Source organism: Staurois parvus, unplaced genomic scaffold (genome assembly GCF_062004578.1).
Source record: "Staurois parvus isolate SC_StPar_1 unplaced genomic scaffold, SC_StPar_1.0 ptg000056l, whole genome shotgun sequence".
NCBI lineage: Eukaryota > Metazoa > Chordata > Amphibia > Anura > Ranidae > Staurois > Staurois parvus.
The window spans coordinates 14698550-14712331 of NW_028317852.1; the positions used below are offsets into that span (position 1 = coordinate 14698550).

Sequence of the window (13782 nt, forward strand, 5' to 3'; positions counted from 1 at the left end):
TTAGAGGATGTACTGGTGCTCTGCAGACATATACCATGTCTCAGGCAAAATGTCCTTCAGAGATATACAGTATATAATTTTTTTTTTTTACATTCTTCAGAGCTGTCTCAATATAATTGACTTGGTGAGCACAGGACTCGAGGGATTTACATAATTATTATATAAATAAGCAACACCAAAAACAGACCTAGGCCACATTTCTGTTCAGTTCTTGTACCCTTATACTGCTTGAAGTGGAGTTCCACTCAAAAGCGGAAGCTCCGCTTAGTTGCCTTCCCCCCTCCCCCTCCACTGCCATATTTGGCACCTTCTGGGGGGAGCGGATACCCTGTTTTTGACAGGTAACCGCTCCCATTTCCGGCTCAGTTTGCCGCAGCAAAGTGAGCCGGAAGTTCGGCCCACTTCTTCCTCCTGCAGTCTCCTGGGAATCTTCACAGGTCCCAGGAGACTGTCGGACCAATGTGAATGCGCAGTGTGACTTGCGCATGCGCAGTGGGCACCCAGCTGTGAAGCTGCAAGCTGTCACAGCCTGGTTCCCACAGTTGTGATGCCGGCGCCAGGGAGAGAAGAGGCAGGGAAGAAATGGTTCAGATGAGTACATCGCTGGACCCTGGGACAGGTAATTGTGTGTTTATTAAAAGTCAGCAGCTACAGTTTTTTGTAGCTGCTGACTTTTAATAAACACAGAACTGACTGGAACTCCGCTTTAACCTGTATTTGGCCAGCACAGTGATTTCCTAAATTTTTTTTCCCTATAACAACAATTCCTATGAGTAAAAAAATGAGGAATAAATCAAGGTGGTAAACTGCTATATTACTGCTGTATAAAATGTTTTCCAAATTTATTATTGCAGATTCTGCTTTAAATACCGTTTCACATGTGATTCAGCAGCCTGCTGCTCCAAAGGAGGAATGTGCTTATGAAATTATTAAAGGCGGAGCCCTGCGTCAGAGGGAAGTATATTACCAGTATGTAGCCACCAAGATCCCAATGCTCTTAAGAGACTGGGCCCCTGAATTTTTAGAATATCTTGTGCTTAAAAACTACAACGTGGATGCACTCAGCAAGAAGGAATGAAAAATGATGAGTCAGCAAAGGAATTAAAAAAAACACGCTATTGCAAAATATGAAATGTTTTAAAGAGAAATCTGATCGAAAGACTTTTTGGGGAAAAGAGAAATGTTAATGATCTGTATCAGACTGTTGCATCATAAATGCAGTAAAAAGAGGATGATGGTTGATTGCTGATAATTTAAAAAGTTCCTTATTTTACTATTGACAATCTCCTAACCAATGTGCATAATAAAAAAAAAACCTACTCCATTCTGCTGTGTACTTTTACAGCGGATTTCCAAGATCTACCCTTTGTCCACGAGGTGTTGCTGGGAGAAAAAAGGTGCATTTCACTAAACTATAACAATTGACATTTTCAGCAGTAAGAGGCAGTGCTCCAAATTTGTCTGAAAATATCAGTTGTTATGGCAAAGGTTGACATCCTACATTCTATCAGTGCCATCTTTAAGCTTGAGGCAAAAGGGCCGGCTGCCCTGAGCCCCATGATTGTTACAAGGTCCAAAGCAGCTGCCCCATACTTGCCAACTGTCCTGGATTACATTCCCCTGTCTCTTGTCTTCATCCAGTGGTCTCAGTGTATATCTCAGTATGAAGTGCTATCACTCATGCTGCCCAACTCTGCCCTATTGCCATGTACAGATGACTCACTTGTGCAGACCATGTTATCATTCATGTGTAAATAACCAGCATTCATATGTAAATACGTGTGGCATTCATATTTATATTATGCCCTTTGGAGGTTCCAGCCAAGCACCCATCATCACCTCTGCTGAATGCTGACCACTGGGGGTAAACAGGGGTATGCTTCAAAGTCCTGCCTCCAACTGTGGTCACTGGGTCTACCATTAGTCTGTTCTGCAAATGTAAGCAAAGCACGTGGGGGGTTAGTGGTTTGTACGTCACATGTAGGGCAACCCATTAATTTCAATGGGCTGCTCTATGCATTAGAAATGTGGAAAAAGGTCCCTGACAGTTTTTCAAAAAAACAAGCCAGACAGTACCACAGCACGTGAAAATGCGCACGTCAGCAGATGTGTGAGGGTGTCATTAACAATAGCACTGCTGTGTATCTGCTAAAGGGCAGCATGTTTCTGTGGTGTCAGAAAAGTGATGCATGCATTCCCAACACAAACAAATGTGGATATAGGTTAAGTGCCTTTAATTACAGTGGTCAGTGTATATCTTCTCATTACATTGTGGTATGGTGTAGAATCCTTTCATTCACACTAGTGATCATTGTGAATATCCCCCTTACATTGGTGGTCAGTGTAAATCCCTGTTTACATTGGTGGTCACTGTGAATGCTCCTATTACAGTTGCAAGAAAAAGTATGTGAACCCCTTGGGATTACGTGGAATTTTGCATGAATTGGGCATAAAATGTGCTCTGAATGTCATCTAAGTCACAACAATAGAAGAACACAGTCTGCTGAACATAATACTACACAAACATTAGATGTTGCCATGGTTTAATTGCACATAACATGTAAACATTCACAGTGCAGGGAGGAAAAAGTATGTGAGGCCCTAGCTTAATGACTTCTCCCAGAGCTAATTGAAGCCAGGAGTGAGCCAACCTTGACTCCAATCAGTGTGATGATATTGGATGTGTTGCTGACAGCTGTCCTGCCCTTAAAAAACACACACCTGTTTTGGGTTTACTGGTTTCAAGAAGCACTGTCTGATGTGAACCATGCCTCGCAGAAAAGAGCTCTCAGAAGACCTACGATCAAGAATTGCTGACTTGCATGAAGCTGGAAAGGGTTACAAAAGTATCTCCAAAAGCCTTGATGTTCATGTGTCCACGGTAAGACAGACTGTCTACAAATGGAGAAAGTTTAGCACTGTTGCTACTCTCCCTAGGCATGGCCGTCCTGTAAAAATGACTGCAAGAGCACAGCGCAGAACGCTGCATGAGGTAAAGAAGAATCCCAGAGTGTCAGCTAAAGACCTACAGAAACCTCTGGCACATGCTAACATTTTTGTTGACACATCTACAATAAGGAAAACATTAAACAAGAATGGAGTACATGGGAGGACACCACGGAGGAAGCCATTGCTGTCCAAAAAGAATATTGCAGCACGTTTGAAGTTTGCAAAAGAGCACCTGGATGTTCCACAGCACTACTGGCAAAATATACTGTGGACAGATGAAACCAAGATTGAGTTGTTTGGGAAGAACACACAACACTATGTGTGGAGAAAAAAAGGCACAGCACACCAACATCAAAACCTCATCCTAACTGTAAAACATGGCGGAGGGAGCATGATGGTTTGGGGTTGCTTTGCTGCCTCAGGGCCTGGACGGATTGTTGTCAGTGATGGGAAAATGAATTCCAGAGTTTATCAAGACATTTTGCAGGAAAACGTACGACCATCTGTCCGCCAACTGAAGCTCCGCAGAGGATGGGTGATGCAACAGGACAATGACCCAAAGCATACAAGTAATTCAACAAAACAATGGCTGCAACAGCACAGAATACGCCTTCTGGAGTGGCCCAGTCAGAGTCCTGACCTCAACCCGATTGAAATGCTGTGGCATGACCTTAAGAGAGCGATTCACACCAGACATCCCAAGAATATTGCTACACTAAAACAGTTTTGTGAAGAGGAGTGGTCCAAAATTACTCCAGATCGTTGTGCAGATCTGATCTGCAACTACAGGAAACGTTTGGTTGAGGTTATTGCTGCCAAAGGAGGGTCAACCAGTTATTAAGTCCAAAGGTTCACATACTTTTTCCTCCCTGCACTGCGAATGTTTACATGTTATGTGCAATTAAACCATGGCAACATCTAATGTTTGTGTAGTATTATGTTCAGCAGACTGTGTTCTTCTATTGTTGTGACTTAGATGACATTCAGAGCACATTTTATGCCCAATTCATGCAAAACTCCACGTAATCCCAAGGGGTTCACATACTTTTTCTTGCAACTGTACATTAGTGGTCAGTATAAATCCCCTTTACATTGGTGGCCAGTGTAGAAAGTCCTCTTTATATTGTCAGTAAAAAATCCTAACTTGCATTTGTGGTCCGTGTCGAATTCTTTCTTACAACGGTGGTCCATGTAGAAGCCCCCTTAAATTGGTGGTTAGTGTAAATTCCCCCTTACATTGGTGGCCAGTGTACAAATATATTGGCTGTTGGTATAAAACCCCCATTACATTGGTTGTCAGTATATATTCTTCTGTACATTGGTGGTAAGTGAAGAATTACCTTTACACTGGTGGTCAGTGTAAATCCCCCCTTACATTGGTCATCAGTGTAAATCCCACCTAACATTGGTGTTGGTATTGGTTGTTGGTATAAAATCCCCCATTACATTGGTTGTCAGTGTATATTCTTCTTTACATTGGTGGTAAGTGAAGAATTACCTTTTACACTGGTGGTCAGTGTAAAATCCCCCCTTACATTGGTCATCAGTGTAAATCCCCCCTAACATTGGTGTTCGGTGAAGAAATGTCACCTCCCATCTGCCACTATCCCATCCCCCACCAGCACTTTCACTCATACCATCCCCCCAGCACTGCCACTTATGCCATCTCCCCCACCATTGCCAATAATCCCATCAACCCTCCAGCACTGTCACTGATCACCCCCCCAGCACTACCACTGATCCCAGGAGTTCTAGGATCCCTAGGAGTTTTCTGTCTATTGGAGGGTCTCATCACCTTCTTAGTCCATGGTGTGCAGGCAGTGAGGAGATGATGCTGTAACCTTCAGCAACCAATCAGAGAGATGTACTTAAGTGCTGTAATCTCTAGCAACCAATCAGTAAGCTGTAATAATATGCAGTAACATCTAGCAACCAATCAATGAGCGGTAATGATGTGCAGTAACCTCTAGCAGCCAATCAGTGAGTGGAAACGATTTGCAATAAACTCTAGCAACCAATAGGTGAGCGGTGATGATGTTCAGTAACCTCTAGCAACCAATCAGTGAGTGGTAATAATGTGCAGTAACCTCTAGCAACCAATCAGTGACCAGTAATGATCTGCAGTAACCTCTAGCAACCAATTAGTGAGCGGTAAGAATGTAAAGTAACCTCTAACAACCAATCAGTGAGCGGTAACGATGTGCAGTAACCTTTAGCAACCAAGCAGCGAGTGGTAAGGATGTGCAGTAACCTCTGGCAACCAATCAGTGAGCAGTAATGATGTGCAGTAACCTCTATTAACCAATCAGCAAGCAGAAATCATGTGCTGTAACCTCTAGAAACTAATCCGTGAGCCGTAATATGTGCTGTAACCTCTAGCAACCAGTCAGTGAGCGGTAATGATATGCTGTAACCCCCAGCAACCAATTGTAATCGTTGCCTAAACTGCTGCAGTAAACTGAATTTGAGTCTAGCTGCTATTTATTGTATGTCTCAGAGCAGGTGGAGAGTGAAATTAAATGGGGAGGGTGGGGTAAGAAAATGTTTGCCCAGGGTCCAATCAATATTAAAGACAGCCCTGCATTCTATAAAATGAAAAGTGAAAAATGACAAGCTGCTAATGGCATTAATACATTTGTTCTAATTTTCTTTTTTCCAGTGTTAGGGTCCATTCACACCAGAATGTAAAAACCAGCGTGCACTTGGATGCACTGGATCACATGGTACATCTGTTGCACTGCTTTTTTTTTTAAGTAGTACATGCACTACTTTTGGTGCAGTGCAATTAGATTTCAGCCCCTTTCAAATGAATGGTCTGAAGATGCACTGCATTCAAATCGCACAGGAATCACACAGGAATGCAAGCTTATTTTTGTGCAATTCTTGGTGTGAACTAGTGTTCAATGATTCAGACCCAAAAAAGTTGGCTTTCATGTGTTTATTTAGTACTTCTCACTAAATAGGTGCACTGTCACTTTAAGGTGCTATTCATACTAATGTAGATACAACAACAATGTACTGTGATATTAATAAAATTAAAAAAAAGTAGAATAAAAACAAATCAAAGATCAATAAAAGGTCCATATATGTGAAATAGAGTGCAGAGTCCCAAAGGTGTCAATATCAAACTGTGAATCAATCCAAATGATAAGTGATCCCCAAGTGGTTTACACCAGTGCTCACACACTCCTTATCAGATGGAGAGATCTCAATAAACAGATCAATTGCACTCTGCTTTGATACACCCACAATATCCCCAACTGCAATTCACATCTGATGAACTGGCCAAATTTCGATCCATGTATGGCCAGCTTTAGTTTGCCTTAATGTGTTACTATGTGGTGCATACTAGAACATTATGGCATCAACCTCCTAGGAGCCCATTAGAAAAAAAGAAGTGGATGTCAATTCCATTTTAAGGTTGCAGTGATGTGGTACAAAAAAATCAAAAAGCCCATTTCAAAAGTACTGTGGGGTACAGCATTGTCTAACAGAAAATATTTATGCATCCTTAAGCTGGCCATACACTGCTTTTTTTTTTTTTTTTTAGTTCAGTCAGTGGGACTGTACAAGGAATCCCTCCTACCAGGACATTGTATTCATTGTATAACAGCGGTACCTATAGCTGTCAAAATACACTGATCAGCAGCTGCAGCTGCTGATTAGGAAAAGTTTTCCAACATGTCTGTTAGGCCCCTTTGACACGGGGTGGAATCCACATGCACTTGCTCAGCAGGGGATCTGTCTGCTGATCCCCACTGAGCAATCAGATGACAGCTCCATGTCTTCTCAGCTTATGCAGAGTGAGCGGTCGAATGTAGGCGGACCACCTGTCCGTTTACATCTGACTGCCATCTGATTTAATCTGCTGGAAGGAAGGGGAATGGATCCCCATCCATCTGTTTTAGGATGTAGGCAGAATGGAGGTTCCGATCGTTTCCACTTGAAAAATGCACAGGCAGACCCGATTGGAATAAATGTGTGACAAGGACCTTGGACAGAAATCAATCAAACAATCCACTTCTGATAAGGAGGGATTGGCCACACGCTGATCAATATTCATTCGATCCCTGGTGAACCTACCAAATGTCAATCTGTGTATTGCCAGCTTTGCTGTATCTCACAATACTGTAGAGATAGTTTTTCCTTTTGTACCACCTCACACAAACATATTGGCTTTAAGCTAGGTATATACATACATTTTTTTCAGGGCTGAACGAAAATAATTAGATCTCCCCATCCGCACTATGCAGCGCAGATGGTGGAATCTCCCACTGTGGCTATTGTTTTCTGACAGCCACAGCAGGCACTTGTCAGACTATTGGGAACAATGGTTGTATCTGATTGGATGCAGCCACTATGGACAAAAATTTTCTATCCAATTACTCAGGAAGGAATTTTTTTCCTGCAGGAGCAAATTGGATCGTGCTTTGCTGAGTTTTCTTGCCTTCTTCTGGATCAACTGTGGGTATAGGATTATAACTTTTTTTTTTTATAGGTTGAACTGGATGGATTTTTGTCTTTTTTTCAGCCAGACTAACTGTGTAACTCCAGTTTTTTAATCAAAGGATGTCAGGCAGGAGGCAGCCAAAAGGGCCACCCACATAGCGAATTTCACAAAGTTGCTCAGAAACTGGCTGAAATTTGTATAATGTGTACCGAGCCTTTCTCTTACCTTTGTATCACTTTAAAATGTCACTTTAATACAGCAAGTGCACTGTGATACAGACCAACTTTTTTTCAGGATGTTGTACTTAATAATGTTATACAAAGACAAACAGAACAAATGTAACTTTGATCTTTGTTGAAATGTATACAGCTGGCACTCCAGGGGTTAACCTAAACATGGCAGTGTCACTCAAGACAAATACTGAAAGGAGGAAAGAGTAGAGAGGAGAGGCGGAAAGGCTGATGTTGTGGCTTTCTTAATTTCCTGTTTTAAACTAAAAATGCAAAGTGACAAGTGAGTGAGGTGATCAATGTAAATGTGTCTCGTATAATGCAGCCCTGAAAGAGAAAAGAGCCTTCTAAAGAGTGGGGACATTCATGTTATCAGTTAACTGAACTACGCAGGTGACAACATAGCAGTAAGTGGCATGTATAAAGCATTTTGTGGGCACGTGGTCAATGAAAGGCGGCATTTTATATTCCTTTAGTTTCCTGAATAGGATCCTAGATTGTAAGCTCGAAAGAGCAGGGCCCTCGATCCCCTCATGTTTTGCATTGTATTGTTATTGTTCTGTCACATGTTCTGTCCCCCTTTGTAATGTACAGCGTTGAGCGAACCATTGGTGCTTTATAAATACTGTATAATAATAATTTATGCTTCTGTAATGTCAGTTTGCTATAGCTGAATGGAATTGTTTAGACGAGTTGGTGTTGACCTATAGACCTATACTGTATATGACCTACAGATCTTCACCTCTCCAGTTCTTGCAATTCAGTCCCCCTGCTGCAAGCTCTTTAATATAAAACAAATGAATAACCTTAGACACCCCTACATTATGTCTGTGTGATCTGGGAATTCATGCCACCGTATTCCTGAGAGATAGCTGGTGAGTGATCCAACTCTCCATTGTTAGTTCAAAACTCAAATGCCCGTTAATGGTGGACTGCAAACTTTGCTTTGACTTTGACTAATATATGCTATATATTCTTCATTTGCATACTCTGAAATGAAAAAAATATATATGTATTTGGGCAGTGTTCAGGTTTGTTTATTATTGCAGAGCAATCAGCAATGGTATATGCTAATCAATAGCCTCAATAACCTTATGTAGTTCATTGAGGTTTTTATTATTACGACTTACATAAAGTAACCTACAACCCAGGACTGCATGCCCTCTAATAAGCAGAAATTATTTGCACCTCAATGAAGCAGGCATTTGTTTCATGTTTGAACTGATTTTTTATTTCCTTCCTGAATTATATAAGCAGTTTGGAATTTTCTCATCAGTATAGATATTGAAATAAATAATTTTCCCTACTGCAGTAAAGGTTTGCAAGTAGTGTTTTATTCTTTGGTGGCTGATAACATTTTGAAAATACCAGCAATTTATTTCAGTTGTCTTTTATCTGCATTGCATGTATGTGTTGGTGAGGGGTATAGTGTAGGCAGGTGATGGAGGACCTTCCTCCATGTTCCCCATTAACTCATTGTGTGCCAAGTCTGAGTCCCATAAGACTACCCCGCAGGGTGGATTCTTCTGGGCTGACCCAGGCACCTGTAACAGGATCAATTTCAATACACATGGGGAACCTTTACTTTGTGCCGTTTTCACCAATGTACTGGGCCAGGACTAAGGTTGTTGTCGGGAATAATCAACTGTAAGGCAGGCCTCTACTATTACAGATGAAAGTACACCATGTACACTTGCACCATAACTGTTCTCCAGTTAATGCTCATGTAAATGTATATCTTCCCACTGTAGACTTACAATTAGAAGGGACATGCTGAGCCTTTTCCACAACCACCTGTCCAGCGTTTTCCACTACCATTCCCTAAAAGCGGAATGGCCCCTGCCATGCACATTGTGCAGGCGCCACACTTGCTCTTAACCTTGCTCTTGAACTTCCGTACCTCTGTACAGGATGGAGAGCTGACCTGACTGACAATTTTCCTCCCAGCTCCTTCAATTTTTCAAATCGGAGATGTAATTCAGGAGGCAGATGGCAGGGCCACTCACTGAGTGAATGTTCTTGAAATTCGTACATAGTATGGCTAACTTTAGTCCTGGTGACATTTGTCTCCAGTACAGAAAATTATGGAAAATTACAGAGTTGTCACAGAAACAGAGACTAAAGGGAAATGTTCCAATGGGGGCAATAGCCTCCTGTCCCATGGAGGACAGATAGATTAAAAATTAAGAACTGTCAATTTTCACTATCAATAAAAACTACAAATGTTTTGACTTTACATAACTTTAAAGTGGTTCTAAAGCTTGAACATTTTTTACCTTTTCCTGCATTAAGGTAAAAAATATTTTAAATAGCAGTATTGCCCCCTCACCCCCCTATACTTATCTGAGCCCTCACTCGATCCAGCATTGTGCCCATCTGTAGAGGCTCTCTCCATTCTCTTCCTAGTCTTGCAGGCTTTGCTGAGGCAGCGTGAGCCATTGGCTCCTGCTGGTGTGAGTCAAATTCTGAGATGAAGGAGCTGGAGGAGGACTGAGCCAAGCTGTCCGTATCTATGGCTCAGGATCAAGCCCATAGGTGTGCCCCCATAGCAAGTGGTTGCTTGCTATGGGGGCACAACAAGGTGAGGAGGAATACAGGCAGGGGGACCCAAGAAGAGAAGGTATAGGGCTGCTCTGTGCAATCCAATTGCACAAGGTAGGTAAGTATAAACCTGTTTGTTATGTAAATAAAAAAAGGGTTTATAATCACTTTATTGTACCTCCTGGTTTGGACATGTGAATTAATGCTTTTCAGTAACTATATATTATGACTGTTTTCAAATGATTTATTGTTTCATGCTGAACTTCAAGCACACTGTCTGGATCTGTAGTTCTGCACTCACACCTGTATGGCTGTCAAATTGGGAGCAGCGGTTGTATCTGTGCAACTGCTGTATTCCAATAGACATGAATGGGACTCCCTGCACGTGGATGCACGCCCGTGTGAATGAGGCCTTACTCCATAGGCTGCCATTTGTTCCATCTGTTGGTATTCATAGCAATTCATTGCTAGTGATTTTAGTAGAGTGATTGAGCTACTAATAATCACTGGTTTAGTTCTAGCCTTAAGGCCCATTCACACCAATGGGCTGCAGTATCATGTTGGTACAATGTAGTATCATTCATTTTGAATGGCACCCCAATGCACATTCCCATTGCATCAAAACATTGCAGTACACTACAATGTGAGGTAATGCACTACTGTACATTGTGTTGCATTAGGCAGCCCATTATAATGATGCTGCCTTAACACATTGCACAAATGCATTGAAGCGGGTTGGGCTGTTGCGAATGGGCCCTTGGAAATGTTCACATAATCTTGATGTATGGTATTTTCCCCCCAGAAGTATTAACAGAACACTCCTTCTCCCTGTTCTTAGAAAACGGCTTGTTCCATTTTTGTACAGCCCTCAATGTAACATTAAGCCCCGGTTCACATATATGTGGTGTGGGAAATGCAGTGAATCCTGAGCGTTTCCTGCATTACATTGAAATCACACTCCATTCATGCAATCTGCCACCGGTGACAATGGTAAATTAATGACACCCCAAAACAGGTTGCAAAATGCAGTGCGATTACAAGAATCAGATCACATAGGTGTGAACACTCATGTGATACGATTCTGGTGCGGACAAAAAACATGCCAGCGCATTTTTGTGTACCGGTGCAGTGCAAACTGAGCCCATACAAAATGAATGGGCTCAGATCACACTGCAAAGCTTCGCATGTGATTTAAACAGGAATGTATAGCGATTCCTACCCAAATCACATGTGATTTCCTGCACTGCTATAGTGTGAACCCAGGCTTAAATGGAACTAAATCCATCAATTTAACCGATTTAATTGTTTCCAATAAACAATTACCAACTGTCACAGTTGTCTGTGCTCTCCACCAAACTGTCAAACCATCAAATGGCTGGTGTCATATCTGATCACATGTGCAACATCATGGCAGTTGAAGAACAAACAGAAGCTAAGATGTGGCGTCCTTGGCTGAAAAGGATAGCAGGGATTAGTTCCGCTTTAAAGTATAACTAAAGACAAAACATTTTTCTAGTAAGATTTGGATTGAGTGGTGTGGCAATAGAACCACTGTCAGGTTTTTTTGCTGTCTTTGACCCCATTAGGGAGATTCACTTTTATTGTCCTGATCACTAATATCACAAGGGACACTTATTCTCATGACAGCTGTTAAGGGGGGGTTGCCCTCACATTGTAATGATATCCACTCACTTCCTGTTTGATCTACAGGACAGGAAGTGAAGGAAAATCTACCTAATAGAACACAGAGAGAGCAAAAAATGACAGAGGTTTAACCCTCCCCATTTCTATTCAAAATTTTAAAAAATAAAAATGTTGGTTTTGGATATACTTTAACATTTAAACTTTTTATTTGGGCATGATCTTATCATTAAAGTCTTCAGGCATCTGTATAAAACAAATGAAATGAAAATTGATGGAAAATTCTTATTACCATAATGTTGAAAGTTTCACAGAATAAAATATTCAGATTGAAATATGTAGTATTAGTTTAGATACCAATAAAAGCTTACTTGAGAACAAACAAGAACTTTTCTATAGTTTTTAATTTTGAAGCTCTTTACATGTTTTTCTCAGCTCATGAAGCTGGTGGTGATGCTAACATGCAAATGAGTTAGTGGAAATCATACTGCAGCTGTTCTCAGTCACCACTGTGTTATCACATCTAACAGATGGAGTACAGGAAACTACTACTTCTGGTTGGTTAAAGGCTGTCATAGACCAACACAAGATTACAGTCATTAGTGACTATTCCATGTCTAGGGCAATAACAGACACCCCTGGCCATCTACGCTGGGAGAAAAGCCATCCACGAAGTTTAAAACCATTTCAATTACTATGGCTTATCTCACATACCTGGGATCCCTGAGATAAGCCAGCATAATATGTAGGGTGTTTCTACCTATGCTACCTTCTCCTCTCTTCTTTTTTGCTTCGTTCACTAAACCAGTACATTTTGGCATGTACTTTATTGTACCTGGGAATACTGTACTAAAAATGTTAGAGAATATGATGGTTGTTCTAGACAGTGAGAACCATTTTTTGTAGACTAGGCAATGGTAGATTTAGTGCAACCTTTGGAGGCACGCTGGCCTCTTCTCCAGGCAATCATATTTGCCTGAACAAGAGGCCAGCATGCCTCGAAAAGGTTGCACTACAATCTATTTAGTCCATAAATGGTATCACCATAAATCAAAAATCTAATTTTCTACTTTTGTTGAAGGCTAACATGGTATAACACTCTGCTGCTCCTAGACTGGACAAAGAAAACTGTTCTTGGGAAACGTTTATGCACTGGGTCCATTGTTTTGCAGCTTTTTTCCTGATGTCTAACTGCTTTCCAATGTCCAGGCACATGTCATGGCCATAGGTTTGTAGGAACGTGACCATCACACTTATATCAGCTTGCTGTACATCTCATTCCAAAATTATTAATAAGAAGTTGTTATCATTTGCAGCTTTAACCAATTGTGTTACAACATCCTGTAGCTCACGGTTTCTCAACCAGGATTCCATGGAACCCTAGGGTTCCTCCAGAGGTTGCTAGGGGTTCCTTAAGCAATAAGCAATTTCTGTCTCTCAGATGAGTTCCCACTGATACCATTGATCTTTATAGCTATCTTTAAAGAGATAATTCTTCTCAAAGACCACAAGTATAAGGAGCATTCTTTCCACTGACCATCACACTATCATGAGTTGTAGATATAGTCATTTTTAGCAGGGGTTCCCTGAGACGTTATTTCAAGGGTTCTTCTAGGTTGAAAATGTTGGAAAAGGCTGCTGTAGGCAGAATCAGCATCATGCAAGAGCATTAAGCTGCAAAACTTCCTTAAGGCCTCGGTTACACTTGGAGGGTGGTAAAAACATGGAGTTGAGCTGCATTTATACTGGACCCCCTCAAACACTTCCCCTTAAAATATAACTTTTTTTGTTTAGAATAGAGTGCAGAGGGGTTACATCCTTATTGCTGTCTGTTCCCCTGTCAGGGAGATTCATCCTCTCTATTTTCCTTGATGACCATTATCACCAGGAGTAAAAGTAAAAGAAAATCACACATTTTGGGTTGTCGCCAGAACAGGAATAGAGAGGAATTTTTCCAAAGGGGACACTCTT

At 41.3% G+C, this 13782-nt stretch overlaps 2 protein-coding genes and 1 long non-coding RNA gene across 3 annotated transcripts in view; 2 read left to right on the forward strand and 1 right to left on the reverse strand.

The window, feature by feature from the left end:
• Window positions 1–1324, forward strand: part of HSD11B1 (hydroxysteroid 11-beta dehydrogenase 1) — a 48015-nt gene extending 46691 nt beyond the window's left edge. The window contains exon 6 of the mRNA XM_089668348.1: window positions 855–1324. Within this exon, the coding sequence (XP_089524474.1) occupies window positions 855–1078 (224 nt within the window). The 3' untranslated portion in view covers window positions 1079–1324. The remainder of the gene's footprint in view (window positions 1–854) is intronic.
• LOC149470017 (uncharacterized) overlaps window positions 1–13782 on the reverse strand; it is a 61044-nt gene that overhangs the window by 41964 nt on the left and 5298 nt on the right. The gene's annotated exons all lie outside the window — the stretch shown is intronic.
• The window catches only part of TRAF3IP3 (TRAF3 interacting protein 3), a 105123-nt gene continuing 95336 nt past the window's right edge, over window positions 3996–13782 (forward strand). The window contains exon 1 of the mRNA XM_089668347.1: window positions 3996–8036. The gene's annotated coding sequence lies outside the window, so the exon portion shown is untranslated. The remainder of the gene's footprint in view (window positions 8037–13782) is intronic.